Here is a 23,869-nt window from a genome sequence, read left to right as displayed (position 1 = left end):
TAAACTAAATATAAAAAACCCTTTACCTTCCTGTTAGAATCCTGGCAGCCACTTTAACAAAGCTGGTGTCTCCAGCAGGACGTTTCTAATGAAGAACGTGCAGAAGAACCTTCTTACCAAGTGACTCAGCTACAAGTCTAGAGTTTAGTCCTTAAATAGAGCTGAGGACAAAGACCCAAGACCAGTTAAAAACTCTGCATTGGTCAATCATCAGCCAACCATTCACACCTTCTTGTGTGAAGTACTAGCTCATTATGGAACGTGTGCAAATGAAGTAGATGGAGCCACAAAGCATGATGGGTAAAGTCAAACTACACCTATTTATCTGAGCAGAGAAGTTATTTACATTTAATCCTAAACACAAACAAGGAATTGAAAGGCTATTCTGTAAAGTGACATGACATGAACTTAGATAAAGCTTTTATGATAAGAATCTAAGTCATGTAAAATGCTGTATGTATATTTGTGTGAATTAGTTTCTACTGTATATGAGGAACAATAAGAAAACTAGAAGAGGAAAGACCCACCTATAGATTTATCTGTATTTATGGTGTAAAAATATGTGAACTGTTGGATTTACTGAAGCACTTTCTACATTCTGAGCAGTGATACGAGCTCACTGAGGAAACATAAAGATTAATAAAGGGAAGGAAACAAAACCTGAAAATAAAAGCTTTACCTTCCGTTCAAATCCTGTTCAAACAGCTGAGAATGAGAGCAGTTCATAACTACAGGAACACAGACTGTACTTGTACTCTGTCTGTTTGCCTCCAGCATCGACTGGAACCAACGCCAAACAATTTAACTCTACCCAGGGATGCCAAGTCCAGCACAAATATCCAGCTCAAAGTCTGTCTAAACCCGCCCTTCACATGCTAAAACTAGCAGACCTTGTTTATAGGTATGTAAGCGCAAATCCTCATTAAAAACATTTTGTACGGTTTGTAATGAAAGCTTTTAGACAGCCGTGACACATTTTGAAAGTAGCCAAATTTGGCAGGAAAATCGCGAGAGTTGCCAGGTTCAGCCTGGTCTAAAATCAACCCTGAAGCTGAAACTAGCCCAGAATCCAGGGTGTCACAGATATTGGTGAAATGACAAATGAACGATCAGTACTACTAGTGAATCTTTTATTATTAATAATAATATAGTTTCATTTTACATTCCGATTGATATTTTTTGTGATGTATTTTGTTTACATTGGTATTACAGCTATTTTATAATCGTCATTTTACATCCGGCCCGCATGAGGTTCGTGGCAATTAAAAATTAGATGTAAATAAACGTACATCAAACATGCATTACAACAGGATTGATTTTGACGGGAGCGCTAAATCTTTAAATTACCGTAAGTTTGGATTTACGTGTGTGCGAGTGTTTCCAGCTTCACCGTAATGTGAACAGAAGGAGTTTTTAACAAGACATGAACTTCTGAAGTATTTATTAACTGAAGTCAGGTGTAACGCTGGTTAAGGATCAGAATTTAGGCTCTAAATCGCTGTTACGATACTAAACAGAAATATAAGAAAATTTTTACTCTGCCTACTTCTAATTTTCTGATTGTAACATCTAAACATTAACAGCTTATTAGAACTGTACAATCTACTGCTTTTCATAAAGAGTGGGCAGTCGTAGCTTAGTGGTTAAGGTACTGGACTAGTAATTAGAAGGTTGCTGGTTCAAACCCCACCACAGCCAGGTTGCTGCTGTTGGACCCTTGAGCAAGACCAATAACCCTCAATTGCTTAGACTGTATACTGTAACTATATTGTAAATCACTTTGGATAAAGATATCTGCTAAATGCTGAAAATATAAATAAACAGATAAAATTAATATTGAGCAGAATTAAGTTCACCTTATTGGTCTGGCACTCCACAACAGTCCCAGTTTCTTATGTGGCCCCTTGGAAAATTTAATTGCCCACCCCTGGTACCCTTAAACTTTACAATTAAAGGCCTTTTAAATCGTCACATTTCTAGAATGTATTTGTAACCTACAGTACATGTTGTGTACTATCATTATGATGCGGAATTGTTCTGTGGAAACAAGAGAATTCCTTTTAATAACAATAACAATTCATGTAATCAAGATTATTCCATTTAATAACAATCTAAATTAAAACAGGAATGAGCTTAGATTATGTTTTAGTTGACTTTAAATTTAAAGTAAAATCATAATGTCCAGTTATTACCAAACCTTTTATTTTAAAGCCTGAAATTCTATCCTAAATAGTTCCACCAGACGCTTTTACTGTAATGTTTAGTATACGCACATCTTCACAAACAATGTGGGAGCTGATTTGACTGAGCATTTTGAAGTGGAGGCTTGACCGCAGTAGTAAATCAAACAGTTCACAGACACACAAGTACACAGTAAATATTTCTACACCATAAATACAGATAAATCTATAGGTGGGTGTTTCCTCTTATAGTTTTCTTATTGTTCCTCATATACAGTAGAAACTAATTCACACAAATATACATACAGCATTTTACATGACTTAGATTCTTATCATAAAAGCTTTATCTAAGTTCATGTCATTTCACTTTACAGAATAGCCTTTCAATTCCTTGTTTGTGTTTAGGATTAACACTAGAAGTCCCAGAAATTTCGAGCTCCCCCCTGAAGTCCCGAAAGAGGGTCAAATGACCCTTAGTCCGAACTGACGACTCTGATGGCTCCAATTAGCATCCTTTCATTTGTAAATGTGGCCATTGCCTGAGGAATCTGCAGGGGGGAGTAGAGCTGAATTCACACTAACGTCTGTCTAATACTTGAAAAGGACTAAAAACCTGGCCTTTCTGAGCCAATGGCCTTAAAGACAGATCTTTTACTTTTTTTGGTGTCAATGACAAAAAATACCAAAATTCAAGATTAAGTCAAATAATAATGATGATTTATTAATATGAATATAAGTAAGTTTACGTCTAAGTCTTCCTTCGGATCCAGACGAGTCTTCTGAAGCTTCTCAGGAGAGAAAAGCAAAAAGAGCCCCCACCTCTGGTCACTCTTTAGTTTTATACCTTCATTAATTCCTGATCACGTCAAAAATGCTTATGTGTGTGCACTGTCTTTTGCACAAAATGCTGAAGCATACAAAATCTTTTTCTGTACCCCTGTACATTTTGGCAAGACACAGAGTCCTGGGTCTTCACAAAGATCAGTTTCAGTTCCCTGTTCCTAAATGTTCTGTACAGAGAATTAGCCAGACATTATGTAATGGCTTTTTCCATCCAAAAGTCAGCTTTTTAAGTACAGTTATAAGTCAATAAGTTTTACCATATAAATCAATAAATTTTACCTAAAAAATCAATTTCTAACCGAGATGACATCCTCAAAACACCATGTGAAACACAGGTCAAGAGACTTTGCATTTTGAGGGAACTGACAATTTGTATAAAACACACATTTAGTTTTGAAGCACACATGAAGTGTTTTGGGAGAGATGTGACCTTTTGCTGCTGATCCGTGATGTTGTGCTGCATTATCCAGGTCATTTTGCCAAATGTACATATAGTTTGCAAAACATACAATCTGTTTCAAGTTTTCAAGTTTTTCTAAAATAATTTATTTATGTTTTTCTTTAAAAAAAAGATGTGAAAGAAGTGGGTTCAAAATGACAGACAAAAAACAAAACAAATTAATTGTGTTGATCCACCTCAACAAAGGTCTTGTAAAAGAGTGTAAGCAAAAGAATGTAAGCTGCTCCTGAGTGTGTCTGCCCACCCCCCAGCTGCATTGTTGTGCAGGGGATATGCATAAGGTTGCTAACACCTTAGCAAATTTGCATGCAGCCTTTTGTGCTGTGGGGGATAAATAGGTGACTGCTTCACCTATTTTGTTCAAAAGAAACCGTCTACATTCTCAGCAGCATGCACAGCGTGGTTGAGACTGAGGATACCAACAAAAGGAAGCCAAACACGGTCACACAATACAACCACACAAAGTGCGGTGTGGATGTAATGGACCAAATGGTGCAGGAGTACAGCGTGCGTGCAGGAACACGGAGATGGCTAGTCGCCGTGTTCTACAACATGATTGACATGGCAGCACTGAATGCGCATGTTCTTTATCAGGCATGCACTGGGGTGCAGGAGAGACGGGTGGACTTCCTGGTTGAGCTTGCAAAAGAGTTAGGTGACTCATGTGAGTGAAAAGAAGGCACGCAAGGAGAAACTCCTTCGGCAACAACCTTCCACACCCAGCCCTGGCAAAAGGGCGAAGTGTCAGGTCAACCATCGATGCACGAACAATTGTGCAACTGAGAGATGTGTTGACTGCTACAAATACACGTGTGGCTAATGTACCAGGGACATACCCAGGCAGTGCCAGGTATGTTCCGACAGTGCAGACAGACTGCTGAGTGAGTGCTGAAATGCTAGTCACACAAGAAGGACATGCCACTCACACACACACACGCAGCCCCCCACTGCAGCCTATTGTAAATATGTGTGGAATTGTTTTATTCCTTGTATTTTTTTTTATTATTTTTATAACAAAAATAAAAAGCATGGAAACAAATAACAGTTGTTCTTTTGTATATTTTTCACACTGAAATTTCAGTCCTCTTGACTTAGACACAAATGCTTCTGGTCATTACTCACAGCTGTACCTTGCTCTAAAATTTCTAATTCTCTATTTAAAATATATAAAAAATGATTTTTATAAAAAAATGCTTTTTTGCTCAAATAAAACTAAACTAAATACAATATGTATAGTCTTTATATTATCAAATACAATAAACTGAATAGAACTAACTAGAAACTAAATGGCTAAACTCAATGGAAAACAACAACCTCCTGTGGTGCGACAGTAATGGCCTTATTTGCAGAACAAAAGAAGGTGATTATAGGATGTTAGCTAAAATCCTTCAGGTCATTCGACCCGTCTCTGGGTTCCAAAGGTAGAAATGGTAAATGACCCCTCTCTGGGACTTCTAGTGTTAAATAAGGGACCCGCAGCTGCAGGTCGTTCGCCCTAACGAGCTGGCCAATTATTTAAGGCCAAGCTCTTTGCTGCTCTGTAAGGCCTGCAACATCAGGAGCGAGTGGTAAGCTCCACTGACGCCACAGAACCTTACAGTACCCTATCCTTAAAGGGACCTCTCCTGAGGTCCCTAGCCCAGCGGTCCAATTCCCCCAGGTTGCTACAAGCAACCGGGGGAGTGCCCCCCCCAAAAAAATTTTTTGGGAGAGAACGGGGGTTCTCCGCTGAGTCCAGAAATGGTCGCACCTTTCTGTTATGTGGAGAGAAAGGACTCAAGTGTGGAGATGGGATAAATCATAATTTTATTTTTTAAATGAGAAATAATAAACACAGAACAGAAAACAGAATTAAAAACAAAACAGGAACCCCGATGGGTGCCGCTGGGCGCTGCAGAAAACAAAAAAAACAAAAAGGGAAAAATAAAAGGAGTGGGATTCGAACCGGGTAATGGCATTATAGCCGAGCGCTTAACGGCATCGCCATCAGGCAGTTCCTGAACCCACTGGCGCTGAAAAACAAAGGAGTTGGATTCGAACCGGGTAATGGCGTTATAGCTGAGCGCTTAACGGCATCGCCATCAGGCAGTTCCTGAACCCACTAGCGCTGAAAGGCCCCCCGAAATCGCCTATGGCGCAGTTCGGGGGAACAGAAAGCTCCCGCATCAGCCGTAGCTGGAAAGAAGCCAGTCTGTTAAAAACCGGGAGGGAGTTGGATTCGAACGGGGTTATGGCATCACAGCCGAACTCTTAACAGCATGGCCATGGCGGTTCCTGAACCCACTAGCGTTAAAATTAATCGGCGCGTACTTCGTCTACGGTCGCAGCAAGTACTCTTTTGTTTACTGCCGTTTTAAAAGATGTATATTGCTGACAAAACAGCTTAATTTGGGCTTTTCCAATATCCCACCATTGTCTAAGTGAGCTAAAATTAGTCTTCCATTCAGACCACTTAGTCAAAAAAGTACAAAAACTAGAGCTAGACTTTATGCACTTTTTAGACACTCCCTTAACACTTAGCATTTCAACACCGCGGTCACGCCATTTGCACTTTAAAAAAGCTTGGTCACGCTATCTACACTTAATTTTTTACTGCGCGTCTAAACCGTGTTTTGCGGTAATACAGCTGTGTTGAAGTGTTGAAGAGGGTAAATCGTCTCTTTTATTTACTTAATATACGTTACTACCGAGTTCTGATGCACATAAATTGTAGCAGAAACAAAAGTGTGTTACAGCCTATATATAGAGCAATCTAAAAAGTTCGAAATTCAGACCTTCTGTTATAAAAAAAAAATAGTGTGTACAAGACCGCTATTTGAAGATCAATACAATAATCAAATCAAATTGTTATCAAATGACTTCACTATGACCATGAACAACACTTACTCTAGTACTAGGATTATAATTTTGAAACACTTTTACTGTAGGAGTTCGGAGTAATGTGATGGTAAACTTGTGTAAAGTGTATATTTGGTTTTGTTAGGAGCCTTATTAAAAGATGAATAAAATAGGCAAATCAAATTATCAAATCCCACCACTATGACCGTGATGAACACTTGCTGTAGTGCTCATGTGTTGATTTTGAGAGAATTTTACTGTAGGAATTTGGAGTAATCAGATGGCAAACTTATGTAAAGTGTCTGTTCGGTTGTGTTAACACCACATTTTGAAGTACAATAAAATAAGCAAACCAAAGTGTTATCTGAAGAGACCCCTAAATTCATAAAGAACGCTTACTCCAGTACTTATGTTGGGATTTTGGAACAATGTAGGAATTCGGAGTAATTGGATGACAAACGTGTGTAAAGAGTGTATTTGGTTGTAATAGGAGCAGTGTTTAAATATCAATAAATTAAGCAAATCAAAATGTTATCAAATACTACTATGGTCATAAAGAACACTTACTCTAGTACTCAGGTTATAATTGTAAGACAATTTCTCTGTCAGAGTTTGGAGTAATGGGATGGCAAACTTATGTAAAACGTTTGGACCACTTTCCAATGAAATTAGCAAATCAAATTGTTATCAGGTGCCACCCCTACATTCATGGAGAACACTTACTCTAGTACTCACCATGTGATTTTGGGACATTTTTGCTGTAAGAATTTAAAATAATGGGATGGCAAACGTATCTAAAGTGTAAGTTAGGTTGTGTTTAGACCAAATTTAAAGATTAATAAAATTAAGAAATCAAATTGTTATCAAGTGCCACCCATACTTTCATGAAGAACACTTACTATAGTACTCACCATGTGATTTTGGGGCATATTTACTGTAGGAATTTGGAGTAATGTGATAAACTTTAACAGTCTTGGCCAGACACTGCCAGAAAGCCACACCCACCAGCCTTTGGCGTTTTTCATAGTTGGCTTGTTGCTCATTTTAAGTTTCTGTCATTCAGGTGTAAAGTGTATTTTCGGTTGTGTACAGACCACATTTGAAGATCAGTAAAATTAACAAATCAAATTGTTATCAAGTGCCACCCAAACATTCATGAAGAACACTTACTCTAGTACTCACCATGTTATTGTGGGACAATTTTACTGTGTGAATTTAAAATGATGGAATGGCAGAAATGTATGTAAAATGTAAATTCGGTTGTGTTTAGACCACATTTAAAAGTCCAATAAAATCAGCAAATCAAATTATCAAGTGCCACCCATACATTCATGGAGTACACTTAGTCTAGTACTAATGTTGTGAGTTTGGGACAATGTTACTGTAGGAATTTAAAATAATGGGATGGCAAACTTGTGTAAAGTGTCTATTCTGTTGTGTACACGTTTGAAGATCAATAAAATTAACAAATCGAATTGTTATCAAGAGTCACCAATACATTAATGAAAAACTTTGGTTTGGACTCCCAGGTCTTTACAAAACCAATTATGCAATGTTGTGATGCCATTACTCCAAATTTCAGCAGTAAAATTGTCTTAAAATCACAACATGAGTACTAGAGTAAGTGTTCTTCATGAATGTACGGGTGGTATTTAATAACTATTTGATTGCTTATTTTATTGTACTTAGAAATGTGGTGTTAACACAACCAGACACCTTACATAAGTTTGCCATCCGATTACTCCAAATTGCCACGTCATTAATACAGTAAAATTGTCGCAAAATCACAAGATAAGTACTAGAGTAAGTGTACTTCAGAAATCTAGGGGTGGCATTTGATAACAATTTGATTTCCATTTTTATTGGTCTTCAAAATGTGGTCTGAACACAACAGAATAGACACTTTACACAAGTTTGCCATCCCATTATTTTAAATTCCTACAGTAAAATTGTCCCAAACTCACAACATTAGTACTAGAATAAGTGTTTTTTTATAAATGTATGGGTGGCACTTGATAATTTGATTTGCAAATTTTATTGGACTTTTAAATGTGGTCTAAACACAACCGAATTGACATTTTACATAAGTTTGATACACATCCGATTACAACAAATTCACACAGTAAAAACACCTGAAATGTATTTCATTAATAACAGAAGCAATGATCATATTCATACCATCATGTACATTTGATAATTGAAGTAGAACAGTTCTAGTGGATATTTAAAAATGAAACATGGCTTCAGTCACAAAAACGTAACTTCTGTGTGACCGTACTGGTGTCTATTAAAAATGCTGCTTCCAGTAAAACTTAATCCACACTATAAGCAGCAATATGGGTCATCCTCTTATGTGAATGCGCTGGTGTGGTGTACTTAAAGGATATTCCTTTTACTAAAGTTCTTTTCAGACAATGAACTGTGATACGACCTCTCTCCTGTGTGAATGCGCTGGTGTTGTTGGAGAACATAATGTGCAATAAAATACTTCCCACACTCTTAACAGTGATGTAGTTTTTCTATGTGAACACGCTGATGCAGTTTGAGATTAATTTCTTGAGCAAAAATCTTTCCACACACTGAGCAGTAATACGGTTTCTCTCCTGTGTGAATACGCTGGTGTTTTTGAAGGGTACCATGTTCAGCAAAACTCTTTCCACACTCAGTGCAGTGATACGGCTTCTCTTCTGTGTGAACACGCTGGTGTACTTTAAGGTCACTACTTTGAGTAAAACTCTTTTCACACTTTAAACACTGAAATGGCTTCTCTCCTGTGTGAATGCGCTGGTGTTTTTGGAGCGTAGACTGATGAGAAAAAATGTTTCCACACTCTGAACATTGATATGGCTTATCTCCTGTGTGAATGCGCTGGTGTTGTTGGAGATTACTCTGTGTAGTAAAACTCTTTCCACACTCTGAACATTGATATGGCTTATCTCCTGTGTGAATGCGCTGGTGTTGTTGGAGATTACTCTGTGTAGTAAAACTCTTTCCACACTCTGAGCAGTGATATGGTTTCTCTTCTTTGTGAATGCGCTGGTGTTTTTGGAGTGTAGACTGATGAGAAAAACTGTTTCCACACTCTGAACATTGATATGGCTTATCTCCGGTGTGAATGCGCTGGTGTCGTTGGAGATTACCCTGCGTAGTAAAACTGCTTCCACACTCTGAGCAGGGATATGGCTTCTCTCCTGTGTGAATACGCTGGTGTCGTTGGAGATTACCCTGCGTAGTAAAACTCTTCCCACACTCTGAGCAGTGATGAAAGTTCTTCATGTTTATGCTTTGATAAGACTGTAGAAACTGTTTCCTTGGAAAGCAACAGAAACAAAGAAACAAGTCGATTAATTAGAATTACTTTTACTACATTAATACCACAATAATATTAAACTCATCACCTAGTAATAAAAACATTAAATTCACTTCACGTCTAAGTGAGAATCTGAATTCAAAGAACATCAGGATAAAATACTTATAAATACTGCAGATATTAATAAGTAAATAACTATAAATAACTTGATATAAATAAAGATATAAGAGATCTGACTTTCTCAACATCAGTCCTGCACCAAGCAAATCTAATCCAATTCATGACAGGACTAATAATTAGCTCACAAGTGTAAATCTTTGGTGTGCTGGGAGTAAAAAAGGCTTCATAAATCACCACAATTATGAGCATAAAGCTATTTTAAACTGTCTGAATATATTAACCTGATAATATTAAATAACATAATAAAATAAAAACAACAACAAATGCAACATAAATGTAAAAGAAACAAACAAGAAAACCCTTTACCTTCTTGTTAGAATCCTGGCAGCCACTTTAACAAAGCTGGTGTCTCCAGCAGGTCGTTTCTAATGAAGAACGTGCAGAAGATCCTTCTTACCAAGTGACTCAGCTACAAGTCTAGAGTTTAGTCCTTAAATAGAGCTGAGGACAAAGACCCAAGACCAGTTCAAAACTCTGCATTGGTCAATCATCAGACAACCATTCACACCTTCTTGTGTGAAGTACTAGCTCATTATCTATGGAACGTGTGCAAATGAACTAGATGGAGCCACAAAGCATGATGGGTGAAGTCAAACTACACCTATTTATCTCAGCAGAAAAGTTATTTACATTTAATCCTAAATTTAATGTGTGAAATAGTTTCTACTGTATATGAGGAAACACCCACCTATAGATTTATCTGTATTTATGGTGTAGAAATATTTACTGTGCACTTGTGTGTCTGTGAACTGTTTGATTTACTACTGTGGTCAAGCCTCCACTTCAAAATGTTCAGTCAAATCAGCTCCCACATTGTTTGTGAAGATGTGTGTATACTAAACATTACGGTAAAAGTGTTTGGTGGAACTATTTAGGATAGAATTTCAGGGTTTAAAAAAAAAGGTTTGGTAACTGGACATTATGATTTTACTTTAAATTTAAAGCCAACTAAAACATAATCTAAGCTCATTTCCGTTTTAATTTAGATTGTTATTAAATGGAATAATCTTGATTACATGAATTGTTATTGTTACTAAAAGGAATTCTCCTGTTTCCACAGAACAATTCCACTTTATAATGATAGTACACAACATGTAGGTTACACTCAGTTAATATCAAGACATTCAGATGTATTATTTCTAAATACATTCTAGAAATGTGACAATATAAAAGGCCTTTATTATAAAGTTTAAGTGTATCATAAAACAGGGTTTAGATGTGCAAAACTATTAGCATAGACCATGTGATCTGTACCGTAAAACATGGTGTAAATGAACCTGGGTGTAAATAGCATTTACACCAGGGTGCAAACTGTACACTTTGCTGTTTACACCAGGGAGCAGATAGCATCCGCCTAATTTAAAATAGTTCTTCATGTAACCTGAAATTCTATTCATAAATCATTAGTTAATAATGAAGATTGGAGAGGAAAGAACAGAAAAAAGTAGAAGTGAAATTCAGAGCTTTTACTATTTAAAGTGTTATTATTAGATGTTCTTTTATGAGATCTAAAACGATTACAAAAAATTCAATAAAATGACTAATAGTTTAATAATAAAATATTACTAGCTGTAATACCAATGTAAACAAAATACATCACAAAAAATATTAATCGGAATGTAAAATGAAGTAAAATGAAGTAAAATGAAGTAAAATGTAGTACACTGATCGTTCATTTGCCATTTCACCAATATCTGTGACACCCTGGATTCTGGGCTAGTTTTAGCTGCAGGGTTGATTTTAGACCAGACATTAGGCTGGATAATTTTGTTGAACCTGGAAACTCTCACGATTTTCCCGCTAAATTGGGCTTGTTTAAAAATTCAGTCATGGTTGAGGATTTGCGCTCACATACCTATGAACAAGGTCTGCTAGTTTTAGCATGTGAAGGGCGGGTTTAGACAGACTTTGAGCTGGATATTTGTGCTAGACTTGGCATCCCTGGGTAGAGTTGAATTGTTTGGCACTGGTTCCAGTCGCTGCTGGAGGTAAAGAGACCGAGTACAAGTACAGTCTGTATTCCTGTAGTTATGAACTGCTCTAATTCTCAGCAGTTTAAACAGGATTTTAACGGAAGGTAAAGCTTTTATTTTCAGGTTTTGTTTCCTTCTCTTTATTAATCTTTATGTTTTCTCAGTGAGCTTGTATCACTGCTCAGAATGTAGAAAGTGCTTCAGTAAATCCAACAGTTCACATATTTCTACAGCATAAATACAGATAAATCTATAGGTGGTTGTTTCCTCTTATAGTTTTCTTATTGTTCCTCATATACAGTAGAAACTAATTCACATAAATATACATACAGCATTTTACATGACTTACATTCTTATCATAAAAGCTTTATCTAAGTTCATGTCATTTCACTTTACAGAATAGCCTTTCAATTCCTTGTTTGTGTTTAGGATTAAATGTAAATAACTTCTCTGCTAAAATAAATAGGTGTAGTTAGACTTCACCCATCATGCTTTGTGGCTCCATCTAGTTCATTTGCACACGTTCCATAGATAATGAGCTAGTACTTCACACAAGAAGGTGTGAATGGTTGTCTGTGATTGACCAATGCAGAGTTTTAACTGGTCTTGGGTCTTTGTCCTCAGCTCTATTTAAGGACTAAACTCTAGACCTGTAGCTGAGTCACTTGGTAAGAAGGATCTTCTGCACGTTCTTCATTAGAAACGACCTGCTGGAGACACCAGCTTTGTTAAAGTGGCTGCCAGGATTCTAACAGGAAGGTAAAGGGTTTTCTTGTTTGTTTCTTTTACATTTATGTTGCATTTGTTGTTCTTTTTATTTTATGATGTTATTTAATATTATCAGGTTAATATATTCAGACTGTTTAAAATAGCTTTATGCTCAGAATTGTGGTGATTTATGAAGCCTTTTTTACTCCCAGCACACCAAAGATTTACACTTGTGAGCTAATTATTAGTCCTGTCATGAACTGGATTAGATTTGCTTGGTGCAGGACTGATGTTGAGAAAGTCAGATCTCTTATATCTTTATTTATATCAAGTTATTTATAGTTATTTAATTATTAATATCTGCAGTATTTATAAGTATTTTATCCTGATGTTCTTTGAATTCAGATTCTCACTTAGACGTGAAGTGAATTTAATGTTTTTATTACTAGGTGATGAGTTTAATATTATTGTGGTATTAATGTAGTAAAAGTAATTCTAATTAATCGACTTGTTTCTTTGTTTCTGTTGCTTTCCAAGGAAACAGTTTCTACAGTCTCATCAAAGCATAAACATGAAGAACTTTCATCACTGCTCAGAGTGTGGGAAGAGTTTTACTACGCAGAGTCATCTCCAACGACACCAGCGCATTCATACAGGAGAGAAGCCATATCACTGCTCAGAGTGTGGCAAGAGTTTTGCTCAACATGGTACCCTTCAAAACCACCAGCGCATTCACACAGGAAAGAGACCGTATAACTGCACTGAGTGTGGAAAGAGTTTTACTCAAAGTAGTGCCCTTAAACTACACCAGCGCATTCACACAGGAGAGAAGCCGTATCACTGCTCAGAGTGTGGAAAGAGTTTTGCTGAACATGGTAACCTTCAAAAACACCAGCGTATTCACACAGGAGAGAAACCATATAACTGCACTGAGTGTGGAAAAAGTTTTACTCAAAGTAGTGCCCTTACAGTACACCAGCGTGTTCACACAGGAGAGAAACCGTATTACTGCTCAGTGTGTGGAAAGATCTTTGCTCATGAAAATAGTCTAAAACGGCATCAGCATATTCACATAGAGAAACTACATCACTGTTAAGTGTGTGGGAAGTATTTTATTGCACATTATGTTCTCCAACAACACCAGCGCATTCACACAGGAGAGAGGTCGTATCACCATTCACTGTCTGAAAAGAACTTTATTAAAAGGAATATCCTTTAAGTACATTACACCAGCGCATTCACATAAAAGGATGACCCATATTGCTGCTTATAGTGCGGATGAAGTTTTACTGGAAGCAGCATTTTTAATAGACACCAGTACGGTCACACAGAAACTCGTTTTTTCAAGAAGACTGAAGTCGTCTTGAAAAACACCAGCACATACATTCAGAGGAGAAAATAAAATGATACTCCACTACTGCATGTACAGAAAAAGCTATGTGTAATTTTTTCTCTTATAGTTTTCTTTTTGAACTGTTCTACTTCAATTATCAAATGTACATGATGGTATGAATATGATCATTAATCAGTAAATGTAATGTGGTGTAATGTACCAACCTCAGATCTGAATCTGTTTTTATTCTTTATTCAAGTTTAATCTACTTTATTAAACACAGAACAACTTTTACTTTCAAGTGGAAAAATTTTACCTTGGTCTTTATGGTGTTTGCAAAAATTCTTCATATTATGAATGCTAAGTTTTCATAAATGAATAGCCTCTTACTTTAACACTTCTAGGTCTACACTCCAAAATTCTAGTGTTTAGATGATTTCCACTTAGCAAATAATGAACCGTACTTCACCAGAATGTACATGAGAAGGTGTGAATGGAGGGCTGTGGACTGAACAGTGTTGCATTGTTCTATCATCATGAGTCTTTGTTCTTTGTGTTTATCTATAGACCAAATTAGTGGTAGCTAAACTCCTTTGTAAAAAGAAATACTCATATTTACGTTTAATTATCCCACCATCTTCTAGTGCAGGTGTGGCTAACTCATTTGTCAAATTTATACAATATATTTATAATGTATATCTACATTTCTATTGTCCTCCTTTACCACAGACACAGCCTTATGACACAAGAGACGCACCGGTTTCTCTTCCTAAAGCACAAACTTGTATTTACTTTTATTACATTTCCTCATTCTGCTTCATTTTCTCTTCTTGTACATGTTGGGATTATGTTTAAATATTTTTTAACATCATCTGCTGGTGGGATGGGGTCACTTTTGCGGGTCACAAAATCAGCATGCATTTTGGGAGATGCAGTTTATGTAGGATTTTACAGTGTATTTTAAGACAGACTAGACAGACAACTCCCTCCAGAACACAGTTATGTCGGTTTTATTTGCTTTCTAGCTATATGATACACTGTGTGCATCAGAATGGAGTAAAACTACATAATACAAACAATAAAAACAATAAAGAACTTCATACAGTAAAAGCACATAGCTGTAGTTACAGTGTTACATCTGGTACAATATGAGATGTAACCAAACGTAAAATAGTGCTAACGAGTTAGCATTGTGTGTATAAATGCTAATTGCTATAGTAAATTTAATTACAGAATTATGGTAATTTTGTAACTTAAACGCTGTGATATACTCGCTAAACATTTACAAACGACTGAGAATATAAACGTCACTACTGTCACTACGATGCTTCTGTATTATATTGCAAGATAATTATTTGTATTTATTATTATTATTTACATTACTGACTACGCTACCCCGCGATCTTTTTGCCGTAAAAGTGACATGGCTTTTAGCGAAGGTCAAAGTTAGTTGCCGTGACTACAACGTCAGCAGTCGCTGCTTAAAGGTGCAGGAGTCCCATTACATTATAAGTGCGTCTCTGTAACGACTCCATTAGTACTTTGTTGCACCACCTCTGGCTTTTATAATGGTTTGAACTCTCTGAGGCATGGAGTTAACTAATGACAAACAGTATTCTTCATCAATCTGCCTCCAACCGTCTCTTATTGCTGTTGCCAGATTAGCTTTGCAGGTTGGAGCCTTGTCATTGACCATTTTCTTCAATTACCACCAGAGATGTTCAACTGGATTGAGATCTGGACTATTTGCAGGCCATGCCATTGACATTATATGTTTTCTTGAAGGAAAGTTTTCACGTCTGTCAACGACTGTGGAGATTTATATGTTCTCTTCAGGCAGTTATCTTCATACATTTCATTGGACAGACACAAGTAACAGCATCATCACCTCGCCCAATGCAGATTCACGATTCATCACTGAAGATCACTTTCATCCAGTCACCCACAGTCCACGATTGCTTTTCTTTAGCCTACTTTAACCTTGTTCTTCTCTGTTTATGTGTTAATGATGGCTTTTGTTTGGCTTTTCTGTATGTAAAGCCCATTTCTTTTAGGTGATTTCTTTCAGTTCGGTCACAGACATTGACTCCACTTTCTGCCCACTTGTTTCTCATTTGTTTTGTTGTGCATTTTCTGTTTTTAAGACATATTGCTTTACGTTTTCTATCTTGACACTTTGATGTCTTTCTTGGTTTACCAGTATGCTTCCCTTTTACAACCTTCTTATTTTGTTTGTACTTGGTCCAGATTTTAGACACAGCTGACTGGGAACAACCAACATCTTTCACAACATTCCATGATGATTTATCTTCTTGAAGGAGTTTTATAATCCTCTGCTCTGTTTCAACTGACATATCTTGTGTTGGAGCCATGACTCATGTCAATCTGCTTTGTGCAACAGCTCTCCAAGGTTAAACTGAAGAATAATTAGCAAATTTAATCTGCTGCAGATGTTTTGTTTTTAAACTGCAAATTACAGAGTGATTCCATATTTTTTTTCCTCTACCACAGCAATTATATTTGTTTCCTAATGCCAAAGGTTGGAATTTTAAAAAATGATAGTTTTGTGGCATGTTTGTGATTTTTGTTTCTCTACAAAATTAAACAATTAAAATAACATCTTCCAAGAGTGGTGATTTCATCATTGTTGCCAGGGGTTGTAGTATTTAAAGTGTTACTATTAAGCATACCGTAAACATGGTTTAAATGCGCACAAAAATTTGCTCAAAATCTAATGTGCATTTACACCCTTTTTTTATTGTACAAGTCACATGGTCTACACTAAAGATTGATGTTAACTGAGTGTAAACTACAGGTGATGTACTATCATTATAAAGTGGAATTGTTAAGTGGAAACAGGAGAATTCCTTTCAATCACAGTAGCAATTAATGTAATCAAGATTATTCCATTTAATAACAATCTAAATTAAAACAGGAATGAGCTTAGATTATGTTTTAGTTGACTGTAAATGTAAAGTAAAATCATAATGTCCAGTTATTACCAAACCTTTTATTTTAAAGCCTAAAATTCTATCCTAAATAGTTCCGCCAGGCGCTTTTACCGTAATGTTTAGTATACGCACATCTTCACAAACAATGTGGGAGCTGATTTGACTGAGCATTTTGAAGTGGAGGCTTGACCGCAGTAGTAAATCAAACAGTTCACAGACACACAAGTGCACAGTAAATATTTCTACACCATAAATACAGATAAATCTATAGGTGGGTGTTTCCTCTTATAGTTTTCTTATTGTTCCTCATATACAGTAGAAACTAATTCACACAAATATACATACAGCATTTTACATGACTTAGATTCTTATCATAAAAGCTTTATCTAAGTTCATGTCATTTCACTTTACAGAATAGCCTTTCAATTCCTTGTTTGCGTTTAGGATTAAATGTAAATAACTTAAAAATAGGTGTAGTTTGACTTCACCCATCATGCTTTGTGGCTCCATCTACTTCATTTGCACACGTTCCATAAATAATGAGCTAGTACTTCACACAAGAAGGTGTGAATGGTTGTCTGATGATTGACCAATGCAGAGTTTTGAACTGGTCTTGGGTCTTTGTCCTCAGCTCTATTTAAGGACTAAACTCTAGACTTGTAGCTGAGTCACTTGGTAAGAAGGATCTTCTGCACGTTCTTCATTAGAAACGACCTGCTGGAGACACCAGCTTTGTTAAAGTGACTGCCAGGATTCTAACAAGAAGGTAAAGGGTTTTCTTGTTTGTTTCTTTTACATTTATGTTGCATTCTTTATATTGTATGATGTTATTTCATATTATCAGGTTAATATATTCAGACAGTTTAAAATAGCTTTATGCTCATAATTGTGGTGATTTATGAAGCCTTTTTTACTCCCAGCACACCAAAGATTTACACTTGTGAGCTAATTATTAGTCCTGTCATGAACTGGATTAGATTTGCTTGGTGCAGGACTGGTGTTGAGAAAGTCAGATCTCTTATATCTTTATTTATATCAAGTTATTTATAGTTATTTATTAATATCTGCAGTATTTATAAGTATTTTATCCTGATGTTCTTTGAATTTAGATTCTCACTTAGACGTGAAGTGAATTTAATGTTTTTATTACTAGGTGATGAGTTTAATATTATTGTGGTATTAATGTAGTAAAAGTAATTCTAATTAATCGACTTGTTTCTTTGTTTCTTTTGCTTTCCAAGGAAACAGTTTCTACAGTCTCATCAAAGCATAAACATGAAGAACTTTCATCACTGCTCAGAGTGTGGGAAAAGTTTTATTAAGCAGAGTCATCTCAAACAACACCAGCGCATTCACACAGGAGAGAAGCCATATCACTGCTCAGAGTGTGGCAAGAGTTTTATTAAGCAGAGTCATCTCAAACAACACCAGCGTATTCACACAGGAGAGAAGCCATATCACTGCTCAGAGTGTGGAAAGAATTTTACTGCGCAGAGTAATCTCAAACAACACCAGCGTGTTCACACAGGACAGAAACCATATTACTGCTCAGAGTGTGGGAAGAGTTTTGCTCAACAGGTTAACCTCCAACAACACCAGCGTATTCACACAGGAGAGAAACCGTATCACTGCTTAGAGTGTGGAAAGAGTTTTGCTTACAGTTATGCTCTTAAAGTACACCAGCGTATTCACACAGGAGAGAAACCATATTACTGTTCAGAGTGTGGAAAGAGTTTTATTCAAAGTAGTGACCTTAAAGTACACCAGCGTGTTCACACTGGAGAGAAGCCGTATCACTGCTCAGAGTGTGGAAAGAGTTTTGCTCAACAGGTTAACCTCCAAAAACACCAGCATATTCACACAGGAGCAAAACCATATCACTGCACTGAGTGTGGAAAGAGTTTTACTCAAAGTAATACCCTTAAAGTACACCAGCGTATTCACACAGGAGAGAAACCGTATCACTGCTCAGAATGTGGAAAGATTTTTGCTCATGAAAAGAATCTCAAACAGCATCAGCGTATTCACATAGAAAAACTACATCACTGTTAAGAGTGTAGGAAGTATTTTATTGCATATTATGTTCTCCAACAACAACAGCGCATTCACACAGGAGAGAGGTCGTATCACGTGTCTGAAAAGAACCTTAGTGAAAGGAATATCCTTTAAGTACACCACAACAGCACATTCACATAAGAAGATGACCCATATTGCTGCTTATAGTGCAGATGAAGCAGCATTTTTAATAGACACCAGTACGGTCACACAGAAGTTACGTTTTTGTGACTGAAGTCATCTTGAAAAACACCGGCGCATTCAGAGGAGAAAATAAAATGATACTCCACTACTGCATGTACAGAAAAAGCTCTGTGTACTTTTTTTTTCTACTAATATCCACTAGAACTGTTCTACTTCAATTATCAAATGTACATGATGGTATGAATATTATTATTAATCATCAAATGTAATGTGGTGTAATGTACCAACCTCAGATCTGAATCTGTTTTTATTCATTATTCAAGTTTAATCTACTTTAATAAACACAGAACAACTTTTACTTTCAAGTGGATTTTACCCTGGTCTTTATGGTGTTTGCATAAATTCTTCATAGTATAATTGTTAAGTTTTCATAAATGAATAGCCTATTACTTTAACACTTCTAGGTCTACACTCCAAAATTCTAGTCTTTAGACGATTTCCACTTAGCAAATAATGAACCGTCCTCAACCAGAATGTACATGAGAAGGTGTGAATGGAGGGCTGTGGACTGAACAGTGTTGCATTGTTCTATCATCATGAGTCTTTGTTCTTTGTTTTTATCTATAGACCAAATTAGTGGTAGCTAAACTCATATAGAGAAATACTCATATTTACATTTAATTATCCCACCATCTTCTAGTGCATAAAACCCAGTTCATATAAATCCTAATACAGACTGCACTGACATGTTGTAAAATTACATTTAAAAATAAATAAATACTATTGTGGTAGTTCAGGTGTTTTCTTATCATGGAGGTGACCAGTTGACCAAGACCAATTGAGGGGTCGGGAAACAAGTGTTTCTTTATTGATGAATAAATATTGAATCCAATGTCAGCAAATGTGTCCACTGTTGTTAAATGGGACTAAACTCACGGTCAATGTACTGTATTTGTATGTAGGCTTGAGCTGGAGTGACAATAGAAGACAGATGTAAATGACTGGGTGGGTAATCATTAACAGTTCTTTATGTAATCTGAAATTCTATTAATAAATCATAAGATAATAAAAAGACTAAATCGTTAATAATGAAGATCGGAGAGGAGAAGAAAACAGGAGAGGAAAGAACAGAAAAGAGTAGAAGTGAAATTCAGACCTTTAAGTATTTAAAATGTTATTATTAAATGTTCTTTTGAGATCTAAAACGATTATAAAAAATAAATACAATTACTAATAGTTTAATGGTAAAATATTACTAGCTGTAATACCAATGTAAACAAAATACATCACAATAAAGTATCAATGGAATGTAAAATGAAATAATAATAATAATAAGGCTGGATAATTTGGCCGAACCTGGCAACTCGTGATTTTCTCGCCAAATTGGGCTTGTTTGAAAATTAAGTCATGGTTAAAATTTTGGCTACTTTCAAAATTTGTCACGGCTGTCTAGAAGCTTTCATTGAAAACTGTACAACATGTTTTTAATGAGGATTTGCGCTCATATATCTATGGTCTGCTAGTTTTAGCATGTGAAGGGCGGGTTTAGACAGACTTTGAGCTGGATATTTGTGATGGACTTGGCAACCCTGGGTAGAGTTGAATTGTTTGACGTTGGTTCCAGTTGCTGCTGGAGGTAAACAGACCGAGTACAAGTGCAGTCTGTGTTCCTGTAGTTATGAACCATACACACCACCCTGAAAACACCCGATCTCAGAAACTAAGCAGGGTCGGGCCTGGTTAGTACTTGGATGGGAGACCGCCTGGCAATACCAGGTGCTGGAAGCTTTTATCCACACACACCCACCTTCACTCCAAACCTCCTGTTACACACTGACCCAGCGGCTTTTTCTTCATCAAAGCTACACAATGAGACAAAGATCAGCTCATACTTTCATTCTTACTACAGTAAAACACATTCAACTGACTTTTAATGTGAAGATCAAAATGTTGTACAGACATCGTCGTTATCTAGTGGTGCTAGAAATAAATGACAGCTTGTTGCTTGGGTACAGATCTGTAACGTTACTATTATTATTTTATTTTTATAATTATTAATTGTTGATGTGTTTTCAGTGTAAAACCATAAACAGCACCGCCTATAAAGATGAATCCTCTTGTGCTTATAGACTAGTTGGTTTGTAGTGTTATTTTTAAGCTTCTACTGGTGTGAATTTGTGAGTTGGAAAACAAAACATGACATTAGAGAAACTGCTTGGAAGAACGTCTAGGACTGACTGTAGTCCTCTCTAAAGCTACACTGTAAAAAATTATCTGAGCAATAAGTCAAGATAACTTCTTTCTTTCATTTACTTTAACTTATGAAAATCATTTTTGTAATTTCAACTAGATTTTACGAGTTTTCAGTGTTTCAACTTAAGTTTTTTAAATGAGTTTAATGAAATGAAAATCTAAAGGAGTCAAATGAACTTCACTATGTGAGTTCTGCTCTCTAACAGTGTGTAACCGTATTAATGTGTCATAGGAGGAGCCCTTTGTTTTGATCAATTAATTTAGCAATATGATGGTCTTTTTCTGTAATATACTAATATTACAGATATTCCAGACGTAGTAATAATTTAAACTAGAGAATTCTAAACGAAACACCTAACGGGCATCTGCAGACACCAGCTAATAACAGGAACTACACCAGGAGGCGGAGGAATACATTTTGAGAGCGAAATGTTGAACGTCACTAGCTACAACCAGGCGGAGGAAAAACGACCGTTACACGGACAGTCTCAGTGAGGTGAGTGGGTGCATTAATCATCGATTTTGAAAACTATCTTTAGTATTTGGTTCATCAGGTGTCTTGTAAAAAATACATGCCATAAATTGCTCTCATGTTAGTATATTCTTTACAGGATGCCGCTTTTATCAGTTTTGCGTAGTTTTCGTAGAAGATGTTAGTTAGCTTGGAAATAAGTTGGCAAACCGAGGCAGCTAGTTAAACCAAACCGTTAGCTTACACTAAACTCTAGCTTGCCTTCCCGCCCTTTTTATTCAAGACAGTTGCCGTTTAACAAATGCACACATATATACCGACGTGAGTTTAAAGCAAATAATAATGATAACTGTACATACTACAGATGTAATCGATCATTTATGACTTGTTTGGAGTTTAAATTCTACATCTAGGTCTTAATATATGTCAGCGAGACTAGACTACATGGTTTAATACACAGTATCAGTTTATCTTAATTATAAAAATAGATGAACTTCACCTTAACACCTGCTGTTTAAAATGGCGGGCTGCAGTTTTCAGCTTTACGGTAAAGTTTATTGATTAGTTGGAGGATATAAATTAAGACCTGGACGTGTTTTGAGAGGCTTTTTGGGGCACATATTTACAGAGATAATAATAATAATCTTAAAAAGATTTCTTTAGGGGTTCTTTAGTAAATACATTGATTCTATATAGAGCCATATGAACATTCAAACAACCATTTGCATGATTAAATAGTTTTTTTTTTTGCATGGGGAAATAGTTCTTCAGATTGATGAGAATGTGTATGGTTCGATATAGCACCAAAAAGGGTTCTTCTATTTTTATAAGCTTGAGATTGTTTGGTACTTTTTGGTGCTATATAGAACCATATCATGCAAAGAGCCATTTAGGCAAATGGTTCTTTAAGTGTTCATGGTTCTATATACAACTAATCTCTTTACTAAAGAACCATCTTTTTTTTAAAGAGTTGGTGACCATTGACTGCTAGTGTTTAACAATCTTAGCCTAGTAGCTCAAGTTCTAAACTAAAGAAGGACAATTTGGACTCCAAACATGTCTTGACTGATCCGAGGTAAGTGGAAAAATATGTCAATTAGATTTTTTTTTGCTGAACTATTCCTATTAAGGTTTGATATTGTGTACAGTTTACTCTTTTCATTATGTTTGCAGTTCATATGACTTAACCAAGGTATCCTATATGTGTTCTGATAATGATTTTTTTGTTTTACAGGTTTTGTTTGAATTCAAGGAAGTTTGGCTGCAACTGTGAATGAAGTGGAGTTGTAAGTTTAGCAGTTTTGCATCATATAATGAAAAGACTATAGTAAACCATTACAAAGACAATCATGGGCGTGGAAGACGGGGTTTCAGTTGTATTTACCCAAACTGTCTAACAGTTCTCCAGTCCCATGTGGAATTTGTGCAACATGTGAAGAAACACAAAAAAGGAACCAATCTAGTCGCTAAACTTCGCTGTGAACTTTGTAATTTTTCTACTCCAAGGAACATCAAGCAATATTTGATTCATTTAAAGAGACACTTGAGAAATAGAGAAACTGTGAATTGCCCCTTTGTGGAGTGCTCTTTTAAATCTAATGTAATTTCCACATTTACTGCACATAAAAGTCGTTATCATCAGTGTCCTACATTTGAAGATTTCAAATCTGACCTTGTTGTTAAATGTTACAGTCAGACCCCTGCAAGTTATTAACAGGATAACTTGGATGATTTAACATCACCAGATTTTTTAGTGCCTGAATCTGAGTCAGTACATAAGTCTGTTCAGCGCCGATTTGCCACTCTTTTCCTTCGGATGCAAGCAGTTCTTCATGTGTCCCAGTCAGCAGTTCAAGAAATTGTGGATGAATTATTCGATATTGGTGAATGTACCGGACAGATAACTAGGCAGTCATTAGAAAATGTTTTGAAGGGGCATAATTGCACATCTGAGGAATTTTTAACGTCTTCATTAATTGAAGCATTACAGAGTGTGAATCCATTTAATCTGCTTTCAAGAGAAGGACCACTAGGCACTGAGCATAAAAGGCAGTCATTTTATACACAGAACTTTACGGTCATAGAACCAGTTGAATATGTTTTAAGTACACAAGAAAGAACTCATACTGTTGTTTATGTTTCTATTTTAAACTTACTTTCTGAAGTTTT

The 23,869-nt window shown here is 36.2% G+C and overlaps 1 protein-coding gene across 1 annotated transcript; it reads left to right on the top strand.

Annotated features, from left to right (window-relative positions):
• Positions 1-18,069: 18,069 nt before the first annotated feature.
• Positions 18,070-18,798, top strand: LOC134326601 (zinc finger protein 502-like; the record flags this gene model as incomplete). The annotated part of the gene is made up of 1 exon (XM_063008765.1): positions 18,070-18,798. A coding segment is annotated over one exon (729 nt), but the record flags the coding sequence as incomplete, so codon positions are not given.
• Positions 18,799-23,869: the final 5,071 nt, after the last annotated feature.

This window comes from Trichomycterus rosablanca, chromosome 14 (assembly GCF_030014385.1).
Source record: "Trichomycterus rosablanca isolate fTriRos1 chromosome 14, fTriRos1.hap1, whole genome shotgun sequence".
Classification (NCBI taxonomy): domain Eukaryota; kingdom Metazoa; phylum Chordata; class Actinopteri; order Siluriformes; family Trichomycteridae; genus Trichomycterus; species Trichomycterus rosablanca.
This window is presented reverse-complemented; position numbering and strand designations above follow the sequence as displayed.